The 24,849-nt window shown below is 38.8% G+C and overlaps 1 protein-coding gene across 6 annotated transcripts in view; it reads right to left on the bottom strand.

Annotated features, from left to right (window-relative positions):
• ESRRG (estrogen related receptor gamma) overlaps positions 1-24,849 on the bottom strand; it is a 385,005-nt gene that overhangs the window by 6,444 nt on the left and 353,712 nt on the right. For 5 of the 6 annotated variants that reach the window (XM_040551124.1, XM_040551125.1, XM_040551123.1 and 2 more), the window contains one exon: positions 7,773-8,042. The exons of the other annotated variant lie outside the window; for it this stretch is intronic. In XM_040551124.1, the coding sequence (XP_040407058.1) occupies positions 7,773-8,042 (270 nt within the window). The remainder of the gene's footprint in view (positions 1-7,772; positions 8,043-24,849) is intronic. 6 annotated transcript variants of the gene reach the window in all.

The following is a 24,849-nucleotide window of genomic DNA, read 5'->3' as shown; positions in this document are numbered from 1 at the left end:
GCAATTGCTGATGTGGAAGAGGAACAGCAGTAAAATGTTTAATATATTTGTTGTTGTCTTTGAAATCCATGGACCGGCGCTTCGAAACTCAAACCCAGGCAAATAGATCAGAGACTGGCACAGGAAATGGAATGAGAAAAAACAGCAGGGAGAGAGGCACTTACAGCCAGTGACTACAACTTCAAACTATTCCCTTAAAACTGCTATTTGGCTTGGAAGATTTAAAAATGATTTAATCAAATTACTGTGATAATTTAACTTTCCATTTACAGAAAAGATTCAAACTCATTTCAGCTTTACCCATTCTAAGGGCTGCTAATGTTTAAATGCAAACTCACTAAATCTGTGCTATTTAATTAAACGATGATTCAGCGCACAGATTTCTCAGGAAAATATTAATCTCTACAAATATACTTCTTCAAGTTTTAGCCTTGGAGTTTGGAACTTCCACTTTACTCCACATATTAAATGAATGTAGATCTTAATCCCTCAGGCGTAAGCCTTTGAAAATAAGGAAAAGGGTTGAAAATGCTGAACTAGCCAAGGGGAAAAGAAGAGGAAAAATAAAAGAAAAGAAATCTTTGCAGTAACTACAGACTGGCAGACACTGTAGTGAATTCAGAGCAGGTTAACTTGTTGCTGATAAGTCTAGTCCACACTCTTAAGAGAGGGCAATGTCAACAAACACCGCTATAATTTAAGGAAAAACAGACTCTGTGCAACAATCCAGAAGTAAAGAAATAATTCCACAGACAATATGAAATTAAATTGTAAGTTAGGTACAAAATTTTGAATGTTCTTTTAATTTTTTTATACCAAGAAAAAAAAAACAGAAATTATTTTCTTTTTTTTTTGAAATGGCTTCAATTGCATTCTACACAGGTAATAAGAAAACCTATACCCAGATATAAGACACTTAAAAATTAGTGCCTTTATAAAGAATGAAAACAAACAGGGTAATTTGATAGTATTGTCATTTGGAAGCAAGCAGGATTTGATATTAAGAATCCTGCAAAAAAAGCATCCCAGGCTGGTGTTCACCAGACACAAGACTCATCGATACTAGACACTGCTGAAAACATGGGATGTAAATCCAAAGGGAGGGAAAAGTTTTTGATCAGTGCTTCAGAGCAATGGGGGAGGGCGAGATCAACAAGTTAGGGCATGGACTCATTGAGCTCTGCTTTGAGAGTCTCTTTTTATCCTTGCAAACACGTTGTTTCACCATCACAGCATGGGAAAACAGAATTGCACCTCTTCTGATCAGCCCCACAGAAAGCCAATTGATTGCATCATTGTGCAGAAATGAGAGAAAAACAGAGTTCTCATCTAAGAGAAACACTGCAAGGTCCAGATACAAATGGAGATTACAATCTACCTCGTTTAAAATTCAAGCTTCATCTCAAATGCAGCAAACAAACATCCAGGACACCCAGGAATAATTCAGAACACAGCACAAAGGGGAAGAACTAGCTGAAGTTTGGAAAGCATCTGAAATGAGGGCAAGGAGACCTCTCAAAATAATGCTCTCAGGAAAGATAGAGGCTGGTATGTTTGTATTGTGTATGTAATATACATCAGTAAGAAGAAAGCAGAGGAAACCCAGGGGTCTCAAGTGAAGTATTTCTTCACGTCTGAAAATTCAGGCAGCATAAAGCCAGAAATTATTACAGTGAATCAAGCAGCAGGGAGTATGCAGCAGTGAACACACATTAAGATGCTGATAAAGCACATCAGAGGGGCAAATATCAACAAGTAGAGCAAGGTACTTGAAAGATAGCAATCACAGTGACATCTGTGGTTCCATACAGAGGAGTAGCTCACAAACCAAAAATGGATAAATCAGGTTAGGGAGTTGCTGGATGCTGGAAGAACTGGATGAGATGAAGAGCAAGAACAGTACACAACGCTTTTGACTTTAAGGAGAACATTGACTTTAACTAAGGGGAACAGAATCATACTCTGGGCTACGTCTGAAATAAAAGGAAATTATTTTTGGATGATATTGTCAATCCAAAAAAAAAAAAAAAACATACACACAAAAACCACCACAGTGTTCACATGGGAGAGATTCCTTCAGAATTACAGATGTCCACCCTGTCCTGCCTGAAATGTGAGACATATTTACAGAGGAAAATGTGTTTTTCTGCAAAGTGCTTGTCCACATTGTGTTTGTGTATAATTTATAGGAGAAACACAACAAAGTGACATTTTGAAAAGCATATTGCTTAAGATAGAAGTAACCCATGGAAACTGCTGATGCCAAATCAAACTAGGTTCCCGGTTCACACAGCAATAATTCCCATCCTTTTCCAGTCTGTAAGTGAACTTGCCTCAGATAGTGACTTTGGTCCTCCCTATGTAGGGCCAACAAACACAAGTAACTTTGAACATCCATTTGCTTGTCTTCCCTGAACAGAACTATCTGCTGGGGTTTGCATGTTTAGGCTAAGAGACAAGGACACAAACAGGAGTGTTTTCCCTTGCAAAACAGTATGGCAAAAATGGTCTGAGATCTGGATTATTCCATTGGAAACAGACACTTCAATCAGAATATATGTTGGAAATTAATGAGCAATAAACTACAAATTCCTTGTCCATAAGGATCAGAGGCAGTGGAAACCAAAATAGTAAAACAGAAGCTCGTACGCTTGGTTTTAGTGAACAAGGTCTTAGTCTGGATAGCACTACGAGACAGAAGTAATTGCTGAAATTACCATTGAGAGCCACTGGTACGCTGCTGTGGAAAAGGAGGGTTGCTAACAGCGGCTGCCCACCGTTGGATTGGTGGCACAGCACTTCACACAGGGCCTTTCCTGCCCAGCCACGGGGATTTGCTTCCCAGGAAATTCACATGCAAGCAGAGAGCTGGCCAGGGGCAGAGGCAGCGCAGCTTCGCTGGTGACCATGCACTGGGATGAGGGGACCTGGGGCTCTGTCCTCCTGCTGCCACCGCAGGCCTTCCTGCCTCGCCACCCTGCCTCGCCCCTGAGATGCTCAAGCTCTGAGCACATAATGGCTGTGGGGATAGTGGCTACCTCGCTCATAAACAGGTGAGAAACATCACAAAGTTATCCGGTTACTACACCAAACTCCAGAAGGAAATAGCCAACCAATCCCAAAAACCGAACAAGTGACAGTGGAGTTGTTTATTTTCTCTAAGCGTTGGGGGTGCAACCGATGTGATTACATGAAAATGGACTAGGAGGAAGAAACCGTGTTTATGAGACAGGAAAACTCTGACTATCCTGGCAATTTCCCTTTCTCAAATTTGTTTCTAAGCTGTACCACTCTTTATATGAAATTATATGAAGGAGTTAACAGGTCTCGCTATTTATATTTGGTAGTATAAACATTGGTAATACACCAATGACGTGTGTATATATATTTCTCTCTATATGGGTATTAGATACAATTTAATAATGGATTTCAACACTATCAAGATACAGAAAGATGGCTAAATAAAATAACATGCAAAAATGACATTGTTAGAAACTAAATACAGTATTTTGCAACATATTATAAACCCCAGTCTACACTGGTAATAAAGATGATGTTCTATGAAATATCATTTATAGGGTTCTATCAATTAATTTTTACTATGATAATATTATTTAATTGTAATAGCCTAGTGCTCTGAGTATGTTGTTATGGTGTCTGGAAAGATAAATAAGCTGCAGGTAAGAGCTACATTTCTTACCAGGATAGATGATCATGTAACTTTTCTGGCATCTGTGCTGCTCTGTGCTTCATGATGTTAACATGCACAAGATGCTTCTTGGTTCGCACTCCTTCGGTACTGAAAGGGTTCTTTCTTTTTTTTTTTTTTTTTTTTTTTTTTTTTTTTTTAAAGAGTCAGTAAGATAGTGAGACCAGAAGTTGTGATGGCAAGTGGAGGCCCTTTTCTCTTCCTGGTGTTACTGGCTAGACAGCCAGTATTCATGTTTAAGATTAAATTTTCAACAGTGCATAGGGTTATACTTTTAAGTGCCTAGCATCCACATTTAGGTCAAATTTTTCAAGATGCCAGCAGTCTATTAGGCAGATACACACAGATCACATTTTATAATGTGCTAATGTATTTTGACACATTAGTTACTTATTTTAGGTCTTAGATGGGAACTTTAAAATCTGGTCTCGGTTGCGGCTCCTGAGATCTTCTGCAACATTTAGGCCTGAAGGAACAATTTAGTCCTTACTTATCAGGCAGTTTCAAAAATCTGCTCACCTGCAACTCCCTGTTTAGTATTTCCTAATCAATACATGAAAGCATTTTCTAATATGGAAAAGATGAGGAGGTCACCTTTTATGTGCAGGAGTGTGCACGTGTGCACTTGTGTTCACCTCAAAGTATTTTGTAAATAGTTCACCTTCCCTTACACACAAGGAAGTAATTGGTACATGCATGTTTTGGAAACCATTCAAAGTTGATTTTCTGCGTGGGTAAACAAAGTGCTTGGTGGTGCCAGATTGCTTCATTTGGGCAGTGCAATGGGGATCGTGGGGCAGCTGCATCCGGCAGCTTCAAGGAACTTGCTTCTGTGCACAGAAGGGAAGGAAAGCAGGAAGAAACCAGGGATACTGACAGGACAAGGACAACCCTGCATTAAGAGGGACTTCCCCAGAGTCCAAGCATAAAAGGTGCATTAATTACTATTGAATCACTGCAGAGATTTAAAACTAACCTGATACATTCTTTATTAAGCACTACAAACTAAACGTAACTATTGAAACTACACCTGCACAGTGTTTAATGTACATAGGACTAAAACATCCATACATTTGTGCTCTTATATATATGTATTTAAACTTCACAGACACTACATGCACTCTGCTCGGGATCAAGGATAATATCCAAGGTTGAGAGTTCTTGCATTTCTGAAAATTTAGAGGCGGACTGGCATTGGCCAACATCAGAATGAAACAGTTGAGAAGAGCCATCAGAAAATCGGCCTGAATACTAGCTCCTTGGCCCTGCCTTTCAGAAATCAACTGGCAGTATTGCCTCAGAAACTGCACTGCAGAAATAGACCCCATGGGCCAAAAGGCAGCAGTTGGGGTATTTTTAATGGTCATTTTAACTTAGATTTGCTGGCCAAAGCAAAGCTTGTGGTATTTATCTATACAAAATACAATCAATATTAAGACAATCTACAATTTCTTTTTCTGCTTCTATATACCAGCACTGAAAGCAGTGTGACACTGTATCATAAATCACTAACACAGATGCAGTGCCATAAAACCACCTTTGTCTGCTATTTACAGTAGAGTTAACCTGGGAATCTCACTAGACAGCGTGGATATGGCTGAAACACCTAGGAGTCCTTAATATACTTTATTCATTCTTTCTACATCTAAAAAAAGGTTGCTGTATTTTAAACTGTAAAAATAAATAGTGGTAGTTTTTGAAGAAAGTCTTGTAGCAACAAAATACAGTAAAATGTGAACTGCTAACTGATGAACTTCATAAAGGTATTTTACTTCCTTTTCTCAGGTATAGCTGCATGTACATTAATCAATTTCTTAGTTATGTAAAAACAAGCTATTTCTGGTTTTGTCTATGAAAAAAATAAATTTGATTTTACTTTAATACTTTAATTTTAGCAGTATTTGTGAATTATAACACCAGTGGTCTTATATTCTTTGCTGGCCTGTAATTCTGCAGGTTGGTGTAGCCACAAAGTTTGATATCTGCTGCATGTACAACCTGGAGCTGAAATATTTAATGTCAGCAATCAACACACTCTGCTAAGAGGGAAATCAAATGAGTGGTTTGCTTTGTGACTTCTCTGTGCAATAGTTTCTTTTAAAAGAGCCATTTTATTTCTTTTAAGATGAGGGAAGGAGATGTTTTCACTTAAATGTGCCCTGAGTTCTAGTATACTGACTTATATTTCTCTCTGGCATTATCCTTGTTGAAATTCCCAGTGAAGTTAATGAAGCTACAGATGATTTTGACACACTCTATGCACAATGTATGAGTAAACTTTTTTTTTTTTTTGGCAGCAGTATATTTTATTATTACTTAACCACTGTATGCCTTTTGGCAAAAAAACAACACGCGAGTAATATCTAACACTGTATCTTTATATTCTAGCCCCTAAACCTTTTTATCAAGTAAGTACAAGTACAAAAATATTTCTAACTCAAATGGACTTTAATTTATAGAATTAAAAAAAAATACAAATAACTTCATAATTTAGACTCCCAGATAACTTTCTTGCTCTGCTCACAGAGAAAGAACAAACCTGAGGAAAATCTTTCTTGTGACTGCGAAGTGTCCTCAAGTGTATATTTATAATAGTAAAAAAAAATAAACTCTCAATTAAAAAATAATGTTGGGCTTTGAGGGGTGTTTCAGCTTTTTGCTCTTCTGGAAATAAAATAATATTCTAAAACTAAGGACAGAGTTATTGGGGTGGAGAACACTTTACAAAGAAACTAATAAGCATTTTGACTTTGCATGTTTTTGAATTACATTTCCAATTAAAAATGCAGAGTGCTAAATCACATTACAAAGACAAATAGGAAAGTACAACTTCATTGTTGAAAACAATTTCCCTCCTATCAATCTGAGGATTCATGCATCAATATTGTAGATGAACTGTTAATTACAAAATCAATTAAAAAATTATTTCTAAAAACAGTCACGCGTCCTGGCTCTCAGGGGGGCAATTTGGGCAGAAGGTCTCATCTCACTAGGACCGCGCCAAATCACAAGTCGTCATCCACAAGTAAGCAAAAGCAATCTGGTTTTTCATTTTTCAGCGCGGCTGAGCCCAGCCTGAGATTGATCGTCACATATGGCCCCAGAAAACAAACTGTCAATACCTTGAATGCTGCAGAATTTGAACAAATAGCCGTCCGCCCATTCAAGCCACTCATTGCATCCCATTTAACAGATTTTATTGACAGTTTCCTTCTTGTAATTAAAGGGAAAACTACTGGCCAGCAACCAAGATAAAGTTCAAAGATAGGGTCAAAACAAAAGCAGATGGAGGGGCACGGTGTGACTGTCAATGGAACATAGCATCAGAGCATGTTATTGACACACAGGTATCTAATGATCGGCACGTCATTAAAGAGGGATCTATCGTGAACTTTATGCAAATGCTAAAAGGGACTTAAGACCACAATAAAGCATTAAGGAGACACAAAAGGAAAAACAACAAAGCACAACCGATTTTTACTTATCTGACTGTATTCACTGCTTCAGCACTTTTAAATTCAAATGCAGGAAAAAAATTCTTCCTGAGATTTTTAACCCTTTCTGCACAGGTAATAGATAAACGTAGAGGATCCATAAGGTAAGGTGGGGTCCCTGTGAGACTAATAAAGAATTTCCTCCCCCCTCCCATCTCCTGAATTCACCCTATCAAATAAATCATCAGTAGCTGCATTTAAAGAGGACGCATATAGCATATTCTCAATGCATCCTTCCTGCTCATTTTAACTGTGATGATTAGACTTGTCTGGATTATGGAATGGATTTAGGAGAACAACATCCATATTCATTTGAAAGGATCTTTGCCTGTAAAATACTCTCCAAATCATACAGTGCATTACCCTCCACTCCCTTAGGATCATATCCCCCAATTACTTGGAACCAGAAAACCCTTCCTAGTTTGAACTGTTTTGTTTGTTGCCTGTTAGACTAAGGGTTGATTAGCAATTTCTTCTTCTAAACCCATATTTAAAACAAGCACGCAGAAAGTATTACAGAGAAAAGTGATATATTAAAAATGTAGCAACCATTGTGCCACTGTGCCAACCTGAATTAGCAAGTGCTATAGCTTTGAGGGTGACAAACTCTTCTTTCTCCAACTTCATGCTCTTGTATTTCTTTACCAGCTGCAGTATGGCATTGTTAAGGTCAAGAAGGCCTGCCAATTTGGACTGGTCTTCATCCATAATATAATCTTCAGCATATACGAGCTCATCTTCAAATGAAAGTGACCGGTATACAACACCGAGAATCAAAATCTCCATCCAAGCACTCTGCAGAAGGCTCATCTGGTCAGCTAGAGACAAAGTGGAGAATCCTGAATAGGAAAAAAAAAAAAAAAAAAACAGGAAAAAATACTAAGCACATTTGGATTTGTCATAAACCTGCTCCTCTACTTGATTTGTTTTTATATACGTTGTAATAAAACATGTATGTACCCTATTATTCTCCCTTCTGCCTTTGTGCCTTTCATCCCCATTTTACTATAGGAATCTCTTGCCTCTGTTCATCGCTACTTTACACCAAGAAGGACAATTTAGGAGGGATTTTTTTTTTCATTTTGAAAGGGATGATTTGGTGTTTTAATAGAATTAATGTGATTAACACAAAGAGGAAAATTCTCTTTGAACTTTAACCTCAGGGGAAAGAGAAGTAACCCACCCTCCTCCGAGAAGACGTTAATTACTTCTGCAATGGCTCCTGCCTCTACCACACTTGTTGAAATAATGGGACGGCATACTACAGTGCCAACTGAACAGCAGTCACACCATCGCTTTTCTGAGGACAAGCAAAAATTTAATAAATGCCTCTTAATGAATTTAACTTTTGCTTTCCTATTTTTTTCTTTTCCCCTGCTGTCTTTCCTAATAGGATCACAGGGGGCAAACATCTTTACTGCCTTACCTTTTCAGCCTCTTGTTTACAGTACCTGCTAATTTATGATATCAAACTGCTAATATCCCAATCACATTAGGAGCTACAGAACAACATGGGAGAGGAAGTGATTTCCTGGCCTGGTGAAATGCAGCAGTTTGCCAGTTGGCACCAGCAACCACAAGTACTTAATAAAATCATCAAAGGGGATTAGTCAAGCCTTTCTTAAAGGGTCTTAAGACATGTCTGAGGCTTTCATTTAGTTGTTTATGGAGCTGCTCACATGTTCTTTGACAGGGTTCCTTCTGTATGAACATTCTTTTTGCTGTTCAGTTACACTTAAATGCATTTTTCTGTTTTGAAAGTCAAGAGTTACAGTCAAATAGTAAGAGATCATAAACTAGCAAATCTGCAAGGCATCTACTCCAAACAAGATTTTCTCTATAAGCACTAAGCAACAGAAGTAATACAATAAAAAAGACAAGCCCACATCCAAACCACCAGGCATCCATAAAAATGAAATATAAAACAGGCTGCATGCTTGCTCTCTCTTATTTCCTCCCCCTTCTTATTTGTTTTCATTTTCTCATACTGTCTTTTGAGTCTTGTGATAGAACTGTAGCTCTCTGCCTTCAAAAAAAAACCTACAAGACCTGAGCCAACACCACCACGAAACCCTTGAGGAGGTGACAATGGAAAATAACACATCTGTGATTAAAATAAATAAGAGGGAAATGGAGAAGAAATAATCATTTGGAAGGTTATAAGGAGGAATTCATGATTTCAATTAGCTTCAACATTTCTGTTCCTTCCTGTCTTTCAAGAACCAGTTTTTCTGCAGCAGCAGATGGACAGAGAACGTAGCCTGCAGCACTGTCCTGTGACAGCCCTATTCTCCCTCCCAGACATTGCTGTTAGTAAATAGATTTACACATTCTCCAATCTCCACACATCTTTCTGCCGAATAATTAAAAGCAGGATGATTAGTTTATTGAGTGGAAGGAGGAACTTTTTTATTGAGGTCCATCCACGATTTTATCAGGGCCAGCACTTTTACGGTTGTCATGAGGGTGCAGGCATCCAATTTTTCTTATCTGCCTGATTAATACAAACGCTGTTTCAGGACGCATTAATTAACAGATACAAATCTACGTTCTCATGGAAGGATCAATACAGAGAAGAAAAGAGGCATCAATGTGAATTTAGTGCTGATGATGGAGAAGGCACTCTATTGACATTTACGTGCATAGAAACTTTAAAGTTGCAGTGGAGCCCTTTTGTCCCTGTGATTTACAAATTAACAATTTTTCAGGTATAACAATGTTTCACACACTTCTGAAGAGTTTAATTAAGCAAAAAGCAATAAAATCAGTTTTGATTAAAAAAAAAGTTTAACTTGAAATTTCTATTTTTTTTTTCTTGAACACTCCCTACTTCCTTCCTTTATTTACTTATCTATTTTGGTACTTTTTTTTTTTTTTAATAAATACTGCTATGTTTCAGTAACACTTATTGTCCCACAGCCAAAGGAAATTACATATGCCCTGTGAGAGGGAGAAATGGGATTTTGCCTACAATTTATTGTTCTGCACTCTTGAAAAATCTCCTTTCTGGTGTAGAAAATATACTAATTGTTTTTATATGATGCACAAAAAATCAAAGGACTTTTTTTACATTATAGAAAAACTGGCAAATATAAACCACACTGTTCTGCTCTCCAATAATAAATCAAATAAACATGATTATTTTCTCCCTGATGGAAGTAACTTTCCCTTGAAAGCATGCTCAGTGAAAGCATGTTTTAACTTTTACAGGCATCCCTTGTGGGAATATAAAGCCACATCATGTTATAATTAATCTGTCTGTTTTGTTCTGATTTTTCAGAAAATGCGAAAGCATCCTGCGTGTCTCTTGTATCCCACCAGTGCCCTTTTAATGGATGTTCAGCAAGTCACAGTTAACAGAACAGATTACATAGCCATAGACATGTTTACATAGAGGGATTCATTTTTAACTGTTTCATGAAGGTTGTGCATACTCCGTGCCAAACTTTGCTCTGATCCTCTGTGCTTTTGTTATACGGATCCCCTAGACCAACCACATTTGGTGACAAGTGGACATTTCCTATTTCAAAATGTAACTATTTGAAAACAAGTCTCCAGATCACCCATGAATACACTGCCAGCTTTCTGCACCAGCCACAGCCCTCCCAGTCTCAGCTCTAAGCTCTCCCCGAACAGCCCCGAGATGCTGCCCACGGTGGGCTTTTGAACTTTGTCATGCCTTGTCTGGCTCCTTAATCCCGAAGAGCCTTGCCGCTCAGAGTTTTCAATGTAGCACTGCACAATGGCTTTTTAAAGCACCACGTTGTGCACCTTTTTCCCCCTTCGCACACACCATGGTGGCGACAACTTTGATCTCTGCCCGCCTCCCTCCCCACGTCAATGCCATTTAATGTATCGCAGGCATTTGCTCGCAGAATGGCTCTGTACCTTGACCTGCAGTTAAACAGCATGTTTGTCTGCAGTACGGCGCATTCTGAATAAACCAGATGACAGTCTGGAATAACGTCATCTGGAAGGATTGAAAGGCTTCTCAAGAGTCAGGTACCCCCGAGGTAATAAGCTTGAAGGAAGCATGTTTTGTGCCAACCCTCCTGCCATCTTCTACTAGACGCTCATGTGCTTGACAATGATGCCATGGGCACTTGTCACGATTTTTTTTTCCCTTTTTGCCTAGCAAACTGATGCACTTTGCAGTCAACTTACAAAAAAGGCTAAGCATTTGAAAGTGTGAAGGGCAAAAAATATCTGACGGCTAGTCTTCAAAAATACACTTTCATTTCAGAAAGCATAAATGTTTATTTCCTGAGCTGAGTGTTGACAGAAATAGGCTGCAGTGCAGGCATATGAATTTAACCCCTGGTAGGCATTCTTTTCAGCACGGTTTTACGTGGCTGCATGCAAGCATTGTAAATCTACAGGGTGTCTCGTAATATCACTTAACAATAGCATTGATTTGCTGGTTACAGATTGTCTTCCTTCCTTTTTTTCTTTCTTTCTCCTCCTTTCAGGGACTGTAGTGTTTCTTCGGCTAAAAATAGATACTTTTCTACAAACAGCATATCACACTCAAATTGTAATTATGCTGTAATGACTCACTGAGATCACCGAGTGTGCATTGAGAAAAGGTTGATTGAGCAACTGAACATATGCTTGCTTTTCTCCTTTCACATACCAGTAAACCCAAAGCTCCAAGGAAGCAGAAATAAATAGGTAGAAAGGCCTCGGCATGTTTATTAGGGGAGAGGACGGGGCGAGCGGGATCTGCGCAGCGCTCTGTGCTTGCAGCCGGCGAGGCAGGCACCGAGAGAGCGCCGCCTCGCAGTCGGGGCTGACGAAGCCACAAGCTCCTCAGCTCCCGGCACTCGCACCGCTTGCTCTCTGCTCCATGCCGCTCCCAGCTCCATGCTAAGCAGGGGAAATCTTTTGTATTCCTGAAGACCCTTTCCTCTGCTTCATTAAGATGGACTTCATGGACACTAACTCACTAGGGGCTACAGTGAAGCAGCTGCAGATGGTCAAGAGCCAAAGTAAAATCTGTAGCTTACACACAGCACTGTGAGAACTACTTGACAAAAAAAAAAAAAAAAAAGAGAGACAGTGGCTGGACGTATTCCTACCTTTATTTCCAGCCTTGAGCATTTGAGGCGATGCCTGAAGCAGGCTACTCTAGCTCGAGTAGTTTCACTTTGCAGGGAATGAGCTTCGCCTCCTCTCTGTTATGTGCGCAGAAATCACAATGTTTGATCAAACCAGGAATGAAATTGCTGGCAAATCTGGGAGTTGCTTGAGTTTTCTGATAATCACCTCCCATTTATTTCACCATTTGTTTTTGTGACTGTTTGTTTTAAGAGCAGAATATTTCTTTTGCTTGCCCTGGTTTGTACTTCAAATATCTTCATTTACATTTTCTATAATCAAAGCTCTGCTTGAAAATGACATGTTCACTAGTGTGTTGCAGATTCAATATATTTACACAGTTGAAATACCAGAGCTGGATTTTCAAATTATTTACACTTAATTTTGATAGATTAACATCCTTCTAAATGTTTTATGGGTACTGATGTTTCCAGTGCAATTTCCTTACTTCAAAAATGATGTAGAGTCATCACTGCCAGAAGAACAAACTGATACTGCAAACACTTTAAAAACAAACAAACAAACAAACAAAAACAAACAAAAACAAACAAAAAAACCCCACTACTTTTAGCCTAGAATACTTCATAGAGAGAGTGGGGCCTCACAGTCAAACAATAAGCAGTGGGCCAAATGCTTTCTCCTGACTACACAGGAGTGAACATAAAGACATCCCACTTCATTTCAAGAGTAGCCACAGGCCCAGGATGCTCTTGGACATGCCGCGGTCCCAGGGCTGCCCAGTGGTCCTGCCACGTGCTTGGCACTTGCCCAGACTCATCGCACAGCTTCAGCTAACCTCCAGGGATGTACACAAAGGCTGGTGAAATTTCAGCACCGAAATTCCTGCTAGGGCTACATACGGTGTTCTAGACGTGATCAAGGTATTTGCTGAAGGAAACCTTCATAGCCTGTCACTTAAAATTAGTCTCTTCCTTCTGCAGAAACCCAGGGAAGAGGATGGCATGATTCACTTTTTTAGGGTGCCTCTAGAGCTGGATCTCCCACATAAATCTAAATTAAGAGAACCTTTTTATTATATCAATACAACACAAAATTGATTTAATTGCATTTCAACATACTCTGTTATAAAAATATATAACAAGACTCACACACTTTTCATCTGTTATGGAAACTATTAAACAGACGGAGAGTGCTCTGACTGATCACCAAACATATTTCACAGATTATGGATGAAATTTAGTTCTTGGTGAAAGCTGGAACAGAAACAGATACACTTCATTATGCCAGAGTGGACCTGTTATTTCTTTTTTTTCTTTTTCTTCTTTTTTTTTTTCATACACATTTGCTCATGGAGCCCTTGGTCAAAGGACTAATAATTGCATGTGATGCCACAGCAAGCTGAAATGTAAGCATGACTGAGGATTTTCATGTGCAAGGTGTCAGATCATGAAATAGAAAGACCAAACTTGAAAGTCAAAGATAGGTACCAAAGCACAAACTCAAACACGAAACACAGCCAAAGACTCAACTTAGGCTGTTTGTTGGATTCAGCTTCCAAGCTACTTACAATTATGTGCCACAATTAAAGTTACGTTTAGCAACTAGTCTCACCCCACAGCTTTCTGCACAGAGGACAAGTGAAACCACATCATTTTCCCAGCGATGCTTTGCTATACAGCACGTCCTCCTGCCCCTGTAGCAGAGCACAGAAAGAAGTGCCGGGACTCTGCTGCACACCAGGAGTGCCGGCTGCCATCTGCGAGCTGGGCGTGCGCCCACCTGGGAGATCACGTTTTGTATGTGGAAGTGCCCAAAAATCCCTCTGACTCTGCTACAAGAAAGAAAAACACATTCAGTGCACGCTGGGGTGTCTGCAGCCAACCGACCCGGTGTGCTTTCTCACTTTTTATTTAAGGATGCTTATATTCTAACTCTTGCTGTCCAAGTTCTTATAAATATATATATATACATATTATATTTTTAACAGGAAAAAAGCCTATGACAAGCGCTTTTTCACTAACACCTAACTGCATAACGGGAAATGCCACACAGAGCAGTAAGAAAACCAGGGCTTTTATCCTGACACTACTTTCATTTCACTGAAACAACAGCAGAGAGGTGGCACGGCAATAAAAATGCATTCACGCTGCATGTCCCTCTCAATCTATTAAGAACAATGGATTCTCACTAAGCAAATATTCACTTGTCAGAAGTATTTGCAACACTGGATTCATTCAGCAGGAGTAAGTAAGTGAAGTTCACAGCAATTTAAAAGCAGCAAATTAGACATATACAAACAGTGAAGATGCTGCTTGCCTAGCGTGACCTTTCACTCGAGGTATAAAAAAAGTGTTAACGTAATTTAAATACCAGTTAGAAATATTTCTCTTTTGTCTTTTACCCTGTGAACCTTACATAGTAAGATTAAATAGAACAACTTAAGCTTGTCATTTCTACACAGGGTAGAACGCATATAGTGAGATGTAACTCACTGTACTTCCAACTGATTTCAGCACTTGAAGCTGAGATCTCTCTAACCAGCCAAATATTACTAGGCAGCTCCTTTAAAATTTCTTTTTGCTAGTTACAGTACAAGTTCTTACAAGCTTCTTCTTTAGCAATAGTACTGGATATGAGCTGGAAAATGCCAGTGATTAAGACTTTCTCTCTGACTTCATGTTAGCACTTCCAGTTGCTAATACTCTGCAGTGAAGCATTAAGGATGAAAAAACCTGGTCAGTCACCCTTGCTTCAGGACAGACTTGGTGAGACCTGCATGTATGGGATATTTCCTAACAGCATTTCTGGAAACAGATGGTTTGAAGTATTGCACACACTATTTCCACTATTTTAATTTCATACCTTATTCCGGTATTTACTAAGAAAAAGGAAAATGTAAAACAACAGATTTAAACAGATTCATAATTAATTAATAATTAATTTTCCCTTTCTTCTGGTTTTACCACTGGAATTTCTACAATTTTAAATAGCATTACTGCAAATTCATACCAACCTTATATTAAAAAGGAACCAGGCCAAACACTTCTACTCTGATTATCATCACCGGATACTCCAAGAACAGATTAATAGTAAACTCTTTTTTTCCTTTTTTTTTTTTTTTTCTCTGTACGTTAGACAATTAGTACTTGGAAATCCTCATGTTTTACCTCTCTGTAGTGACTTTTTAAATTCTAAGATATGGACAATCAAGGAATTTTAGAATTAGCATAGCAGTCCGATGTGACCCAAGGTAGCTGTAGGTCCCCCTGAGGACAGCAGTACCGACTCGCAGATTCTAGAGGGTAACCTTTCTAATGCACTGCATGTATGATTTGATCTGATTATTTGAAGTTAACTCTTGCAGTTCTTTACATTGTAACCTTTGAACAAGGTTTGGTTAGACTATGGCTTTTTTTGGGTCTTCCTATTGAAGAAAGTAGAAGCAGATGACATGGTGTGCTCCTAAAACCAGCTTTGCTCTTACACTTGAAAAGTTTGTGTCCAGGGTACATCATTATTTATTTATTTATTTATTTTACATGTCTGACATATTTTGAGATACCACCGGTGTGCCCAGACATTTGTAAAGGAGAAAACATAGCAAGATTATATTTATGACCCTGATGTGGTTTTTTTTTTTTTTTTTTTTTTTTTTTGTGTGAGTCTACATTAGAAAAAAAAGCCCAACAATATTCTCAACATAAGTATGGATTTCACACAAATTTTCCTTCAATCTATTCTGGACGTATATATTTGAGTATAGACACACTAAAGCCAGCCTTGTGGGTGAAAAAATAAAAATAAAAAACTATACTGACATTAATAAAGTAACTGTGGATGAAAAATGAAAATTATCCTGTGTTATGCTGTAAGTAGATCCTTCAATGAATTCAGCTAGCAGAAGTTAAACTTTTTAATCAAACATAATTAAACAACTAAAAAGGCTGCCCTTTTCCCTTCTTTTTTTTTTTTTTTTACTGAGCCAAACAAACAAAAAGAATGTGGATTTTAGAGAAGAATGTAACTAAATTAATAACAACAAACAACATTACTTCAGGTACTGCTCACTTCAGTCTTTGTACACATCAGCTTCTGAGCAACAACAAGCACAGACTGAGTACCAAGAAATTTGGAGCTCAAGCTCCTTCAGCCTGCTGCACTTCAAAGCCAAGTTTGTTTCATTATTATTATTTTTCCACAGAAAGGACAGATTTCTTGCACATTCAATATATGCTGCCTTTTATTAATAACCTCCATGGGTCTGCTTTGAGAGCGCTTTTGCTCGACGAGTGCTAGGTCATTACTGTTTGCCTTTTGCTCCCCCAGGGATGCTCCCAGTCGTTTGCTCGCTGAGAGCGGTGGCAATCCTTGCTGCCTCCATCAGGCAAAGCCAGGTTTCCAGGAATTCCCCAATCATGTTAATAATATGAATCCAACACAGGAATGTATTAGCATAGAGAGACAAGCGTGCCTGCGACCCAATCAACGTATCCGCGTTAACCCTGTGTGCTGAGCTAGCTGGGATCTGTTTCCATAGCTGAAGCAAAACCTTCAGGTGGAAAAATTTCTGGTAAACGTATCCTTTCACTCCCAAGCAGGAAAAACACCTCTCAAAACATCTTCCTTCTTCTTCCCAATTTTTAAAACTTTTCTACTGTTTGGTTGATGTTCTGAATGTGCTGCAGGTGCCAAAACATTCCGGTGCTGTTTATGTACTCCCTGCTTTTGGGGCACAAATCGGCATGCATTCGTTCTCCTACGTGGATGTGAAATTTTTCGTTTACCTAGCTGAATATATAGGTACCGTTACGAACATCTCTGGGGGCTGTGTCTTAAGTCTACAACAGTCCACACACACACAAAAAAGAAAAAAAAAAGAGAGAAAAAGAAAAAAAAAAAGGAAGCTGCCTGATTCTAATACACCTAATTAGCCATCGGCAGACTCTTAATTGCATACATTAGGATGATTCCATAGTGGAGATTAATTCTAAATATACCCAAGCAGCTGGTTAAGATGCCATGGATTACAGTGTGGACTGTACTTTTCCACTTAATTAGATATCAAAATTAAGCAGCAACAAGCATTTTGACATAACGGGGATCAAGCCGCCGCTTGGCATCCCAGAGCTGCACTAAAGTGACCGCTAAACAGAGCCGCACAGATGGAGAGATATTAAATGCCGCACTGGAAAGTAATTTCAAATAATAAAATATCAATATTTACATTTTAATTACCCCTACTGAGAGCCGCTCTGTCATTTTCACTATTGCCGACGCAGCAAGGGGTAGTGGAATGACATTGCGGCTCTGACTGCAATGACTATTTTGTTTCCATTAAAGAATGACAAGTGTTTTAGAGGCAGTGACACCCAGTGTGTGAACAAGAATGACAGCAGATCAGAAAATTCCTATTAAGGGAATAAATGACTCAACAAGAGAATTTACTTCAAGCAGCCAGCTCCTCCTTCAAACACATAATCCTTTCTAAATTTCCTGCAGAAAGTTTATTATTAGAGGTGCCCAGGGGAAACCTTAGCTTCTCATAAAATATTTAGACTGATAGGACCTTACATGATGACCGGTCAATTTAAAAACACTCATAACTCAATGCTCATCCCATCTAAGAGAAATGGGAAGAGTCTGTGTGAATCAAAAGAGTTTGAGGGGGAGAAAAAGGCAACTAATAGCACACAGCAAAAAGGAGATTCCTTCCTGTCAGACTGGGAGGTTTGGACAGTGTATGGGCAATGCTGGGGATATTTTTGCCACCTTGCCATCAGTTTTACTAGCACTGGCACAGGGAGGACTGCACACCCCATCTGGATCACAGTTTGCTGGCCGCCTTCAGAATGACAACCAGGATCTGACCACAACCGGTTCAGGGCACGATGCAGGTTCATGCCTGCCTTTTTTTTTTTTTTGCTGGGTGTTACTTACATACAAACACTTTTTATTGCAGCATGTACAGCAGGGACCTGCAAGATACTTTTGTTGCACCTTAGGAAACTAATTACTTCTGATCAGGTCTGAAGTCAGTACCATGGAAAATATTATATTACATCTGACTTGCTGAATTTACAAAGAAGGAAAGGAAGGAAGAAATGTATGAAAATAGTTGAGGAAAAAAATGTCTTCCTTGAGGATGTCTGTCAAACTACAGAGATCTTTAGACAATTTCAATGGCCTCAGACATGAAAAAGTATGTACAAGAAAACCCTTGGTCAGTACCCCCCAACATGCAGCTAAGTGAGTCACAAGTCCTAAGTCACAGCTTGCAGTTATTTAATAATGTGCAGAGCTCAACTTCTATAAATGTGACAAACGGCTCGAGCAGAGTTTGGGAAAAAAAGGCATGAAAATTTTTACAGAACGGAAAAAGAACAGCTTTATGGCAGTGACTACCGCAGGAGTGTTAGAACCAGGTTTGACATTAAGAATTAGCAGTGAAATACAAAAATGGTAGTCTGACATTAGCTGCCTAACTAGTTGATCTTCTTTTTCTTGTCTTTCCTCTTCACTTTTTTTTTTTTTTTTAAGTACCCAGGAAGTACTTCTTAAGCATCCCTAATGCTTTTAGGACAAGACACTTCCCCATTTCTCAGCCACTAGCACCTTTTAATTTCTGAAAGAGCCACGGTTGAAAATCTTAATTAATTGTTCCATACTGCTTCAGGATCATTATGCAATGTAATAAAGGCCGTGTAATTATGAAATTTTACAGCCATTACCAAGGCTGATGGCTCGTATTTCATCCTCAGCTGGACCCAATGGCTTTTAGCCACTCAGCTCCCCTTTGATGAACTACAGACAGATCTATCAGGCCCAAACAATATCCAGGCAAGGCGGCTATAATAGCTACCTACAGATGAAGCCATAGATAAAGATAAACTATAAATCTACACACAAATGCAGGCACATTGCCTCAGGATGACAGAGGGGAGAGGATGAGGCACTTGGGAAAGCTAGCAGCTTGCAGAAAGGAAACCCGCTCTCTCGCTGTCTCTCTCTCACCCTTATTCAGTCTGAAATTTGTTTGGCTTCTTAAAGATGTAAAACCCTCTCACACTTCTAAAAAAAAATATATATACATATTTTGAAGAACTATGCATTTTTCAATAGAAGGCAAAGTGTCATCTTATCCATCTATTAAATTTAATGAAGGGGCAGTTATACGGACAAATCAACTCATTCTCTGGATAAAAAGTCACAGTCAACAAGTTTGCAAATAATATCCTTAAAAGTGAATCTAGGTCTGTTGCTTCTGACACTGAAAAAAAACAAAACATCCATGATTTCTAAATGCATTATCATGAGCAGATGCACAGAGGTGAAGTTAGATGACAGGCTTTCACTTAAGGCGGCATGGGAGATGCAATTTCATGCAACATTGTCCCACATTATTTTATTTTCAGTTGAAAATGAAAATACTTTTAAAAATTCAGTGGAAGTTAAAGGAACAAGGGGATTATATATGACCTTAGTACCTGCACCACCAGAATGTACTTTATGGGGGTGACCTCCAACAATGCACTCTAATTTAAGACAGAAGGCCTTCCAAGTATGTTTTGTTAGTTGTTCCAGAGGGAGACAAAGCTGACTAAATGATCTCTGAGGAAAAGAGATGGAGAGCTGCAGCATCCTCACTAACTTTCAAAGAGTCCAGGGAAGAGTGTGAAAACATTAGTCTGAAAACTGCATCCAGTAGTAGCCCTTACAGCAGCCTGAGGTTAGTTGTGAAGCTGATATCAAGCTCATGGCTGAAACAAATCAGAAGACAAGAAAACTTAAAAGGAAAATATCAACAGCATTCTAATACTAACGACAGAATGGCTTGGCCCTTTCCAAAGAAGGTAGGACAAATTCAGAGGAGGTTTAGAGAAAGTATAGTAGAGCAAGGTACCTGGGAAAACTCTTATGAAAAGAGAAAGTGGGAATTGTTTTCCTCAACATAGTAATGAATTAGAGAATGCAGTACCAGTATATATATATTAACAGTATAAAAATAGGTCTAAAGCTTTTATCCCCCTTGTTTTATAACGCAGACCAAGCACCATCACAGTGAAATACAGGAAGTTCAACATGAAGGAAGGAAGGAAACCCTTCATTCACAGCATTGCTGGACTGTGGAACTCCTCGCCAAAAGGTGTCACTGAAGCCAGGACCTCAGAGAGGGAAAGCCAGAATAGTGACAGACAGAATACCCTCAATCCAAGTAAAAAGGACAAGTATTGTTTTCTTCCTTATTCAGTATAATCTCTAAACATAGGAAATGAGAAAAAGTTTTCCTGAGACTTTTTTTTTCTGCCCACTATGGGGTCCGTATATCTTCCCCTGAGGCTAATAACCATTGAAGACAGCAAAGTGCACGTCAATGAACTAGCTTTCAGTTCCTACTTGCCTTAAAACTCAGAATTTGGGCTGCCTTTCTTTGAGGTGTTTGAATCCTGCTCCTACAATTAGAGTTTACAAGAGAAGCGCTTAGAGAGATGTGCCCCAGGCAAAGAATCTCAAAATCACAGCAACTGAGCTCTCACTCTGGAACTGCTACTGTAGAAAGATAAAAATAATGGATAGGGAAGAGCCACAGGAAATTTGCATCACACACATAAAAGCAGCAAGGTAAAAGCGTGTTTGCATAGGACTGTGCATGCATCCATTTGCACTAAAGCAAACTCAGGGTATTGTAAAGGCTACTGAAATGAGGAAGGATCGCTTGCTCATTAACTTGTATTCTTGGGTTATTAAAGATGTATTTTTTGAATAACTAAAACTCTCTTGCTGAAGGACAAAACAATCATGTCATCAACCATGTCAGATCAGAGAAGTATCTCCTGAAACAGGGAACAGAGTCACAAAGGGTCACAAAGGGTCACTGGTCAACAAAGTTGCAACTGCAGACAGGCAAGGGAATATGTGATTCAGGTTTTTCCAGCACAAATGCTGGGGATGTTTGATAAACGGTCTTTTAAGGACCAGTATCTACTGTTAACATGCCTTATTGAAACAGCATGTATAGGGAATATTCAATGTATATGGTGTGAATTATTTCTTGTAGTGCAAATCATAAGCATTCTTAATGGGAAAAAAACAACAACAACAACAAAACCACCAAAGACTTAATCATATACTATACACTAGGACATCTAGAATACTAGGATATAGAGATACCACTGGGCTCTGATTCCTGGACAGCATTTTAAATTGTCTTCTTATGCTGTAAAGTTACTAGAATTCGATGAAAGTCTTAGCTAAAGCATAGTAAATCTTCTACCTCCTCCACTTCCCATCCAGTTGGCTATTTTTAGGCAAATTAGCATCAACCTCATGGATGAGCTCTGTAGCTTTACCTCTTTTTATCCTCCTACCCAATCACTCACATCAGTAGGATGAAAAGCACCCAGCAGGAGCATTCTTCAGAGAAAAAAAAACTTAAAGTAAGAAGTAAATACAAAGATGTTACTTTAAATTCTATCAGAAGCAGTTATACCAGTCAGACTGTTATATCAGCCTAATAAAAACAATGTAAGAAATCACATATATACCACCCTACAATTTTTATTCCCCAGAACAGCTGCATGAATTTTTGCTCACATTTTCATTGGTAATTTACATTGGTAAATGTTCAGTCTGTCACACAATGAATGTCAGTATTGCATAGTATAAGACCACAGCTATGATTTTTAATAAAGTACAGCAAAGAATTAGATGCTGATCAGAAAGTTACGTTGTTAATTTACGGTTTTCTGAGAACTTCCTTGAAGTTCCTGGCTCAGACATATTGGGGCAAAGTTAATTTTTGCCAGGTATGGATTACTGCAGATGAAAAGAGAATCAACCTTACATATTTTGCGAAAGCTTTTCAGTATTGGTCTTAAAACATTTTCCTTTTTCAAGTAATTTTTTTTTCATTTAATAAACAGTTGTATGCAGCTTACACATCAGCATAAAGCATTTTCAAGGAACCTGCTTAGAGAACACGCAGAGGAGGGCTTTTGTTACGTCTCTGAAAAACCTAACTGCAGTAAGACCATACTCTGACATACAGAAAGACATGAGCATAAGTACAGACCAAAAATGGAAGGGAAATAGGGTATAATTGCATGTTTTCTCTTTCAAGATTCACCAAATGTGGCACAAATCTGTAGCTGCTATAATGCACGCCATGTTTTACACTGATTTTCTACACTTGGTACTCCCTAGCTGAATTGTTTCTAAAGTCTATGGTGATTTTTTTTCTACAGCAAATCAGCATTTTTTCAAGAGGTCTCTGTGCAACCCAGGAGTATGACATTTACTAATGTGTTGAGATTCAGGGATTCTCCTTTGTAGAAGCCAACACTAATAAGAAAGATATGGTTCAGTGTCCTGGGTATTCTTCCCAGTTTTATTAATTAGATGGAAAGCTGCTCCCTCTGGAATACTGCAAGGTATTTATTAACACTTCAGCCCACAAACTAGAGTAAATTTACAGTAGTGGAGGTAATTGCTACATACACGAGCTCTTGTTATCAATTTGGCAGGGATAAGCAAAAAAAACCCAGAGGTTTAGATTATGATCTTTTTCATGATATTTTAATTGTGCTTCTTAATCTGCTAAATTAAAAACTTTGGTACAATCTTACTCAGATCACTGACAAAAAAGATCGTATCAATTTGCAACAAAATGTATGAATGATTCTATCCCTTTTAACTGTACAGAGAATTTAACAGTCAAATTCAACATGGTCACAGAGTGACTAAGATATAAACACCAAGTCTTCTACAGTTGTGACATCTCATCCCTCAGAACCTTCACATTTTACTCCAAGTCTCTCATCTTTTAATGCACAGATACCCTTCCCTAGCTGATACTTAATACCATCAGCTTCTTTCTCTTCCTTCGGCTTCAATACCCACAGCTACTCCCACTGCCATGTCCTAGCAAACTGGCAACTGGTAACGACCAGGCTGACAGTCAATAATATTTGTTACTTATGTACTTAACTCAAGAAGCATAAGTATCCTCAGAGCTACTTCATGCAACCACATGTTCCTCTCACCATTGCCTTCAGCCTTCCCTTCCTTTGCATCTGTCCCTCTGTCAGACCTTGTTATTCTTTTTGGGCACCAGGAGATCAGTTTCAAGTCCAACCAGTGATGCCCTGTCCTTAATTGATGCACACTAAATTAACTACAGAGCTTTTTCACTATGCTGCTCTCAGTGCTCTTATTTTTCATTCCTCACCCTATGTTCTATACTTGTGGAACTGCAAAATGTTGAGCTCTAGCATCTGGTATTTGCACACATTTGTCAATTGTTTTTAAAATTACATGGAAAGCACGATTGTACTTTATGTGGGTGTGCTGGTGGAAAGGTCTGAAACATCTACTCTATATCAGTGGTATGAGAAGGAAATAAGTTAGAATTTCCTCAAGTGTTTTGCCAAAACACCATGCTTGCTGGGCAATCACATAATATTTGGTCTAAAGGCCAAATCTTGGTATTCGAGATGTCTGTGCAGAAGTAGCTATGAGAGACAGCTCCAAAAGCTCTTTTGTAATAATTCACTGTTGCTGTGATCGTCTTTGTAATAGAGCTCCAGTTGAAACATATTCTCACTATGTATTTATATCTTCATTCCTTCAGTATCAACGTAACAATTAGATTGACAATGAATCCCACTTAGCTATCCTGACTGCACAGGGCACACATCATTCCCAGCTAACACTTGACAACATCCCCTTGTCAAGCAGCTAACCAACTTACTAACATCAGCAGTTTTCAGGAGTATATCACAGATGACATAGGAGGTATTGATGAAGCATGAGGTAATAGTCAGAGGAAGAGCATGAGAACGACAGTCTAGTATCCCAAATCTACCACTGACTTCCCTGCGATTCTGTTGGAGTCACTGTACCCCCTCTGTCTCAGAGGCTTTCTGTGCACGCTAGGGATGTATATACCAATTCACGGGGCTGCTGTGATATTTTATTCATGCAATATTTGGAAAAAAATAAACAACTAATATTGTAAGAAAAAAAGGTCTACAAAGTGTATTTAACATTTGTAGAAAGCAGAATGGATGAAGGTATAAACTGGCTAAAATGTTTTAAAAAGAGTGGATATGCTCTATTCCACTGTATGTAAAAGAAATAAACCAATGTGTTATACTCACATCTTTCAATCCTAGTATGCTGCGAATCCTACTTCACGTTTTACATCTATAGCTCTCAGAGGACCCCCAGATTTGGAGGTACAACTGATGATTTCACTGTAAGGAAGTTAAATGACTTGCCCGAGGTCACAAGGCAGGTCAGTGGCAGAGCCACGAAGGGGACTTACCCTTCAGCTGCTGGTGCTGTGCTGCCCCAGCGTGCTACGGCACCTCCTTCTCTCTGCCTGGAACTACAGCCCTCTGAGTCCTGTTCCCATGGGTAGGCTCTGTATCCAGCCCACATAATGAAACAGTCTCATGGTCTTCAATACTTCAGCTGATCATCAGAAAATGACCAGAACATAACCTGATTGCAACTAGCAGGAAGTTTAAATCGGTCAGTACAAGAGTTTGAAATGGCTTCTATTAATGTGACTGGATTTTCTTTCATGTA

The sequence above is a fragment of the Cygnus olor genome, chromosome 3 (genome assembly GCF_009769625.2).
Source record: "Cygnus olor isolate bCygOlo1 chromosome 3, bCygOlo1.pri.v2, whole genome shotgun sequence".
In the NCBI taxonomy this organism is placed as follows: Eukaryota; Metazoa; Chordata; class Aves; order Anseriformes; family Anatidae; genus Cygnus; species Cygnus olor.
This window is presented reverse-complemented; position numbering and strand designations above follow the sequence as displayed.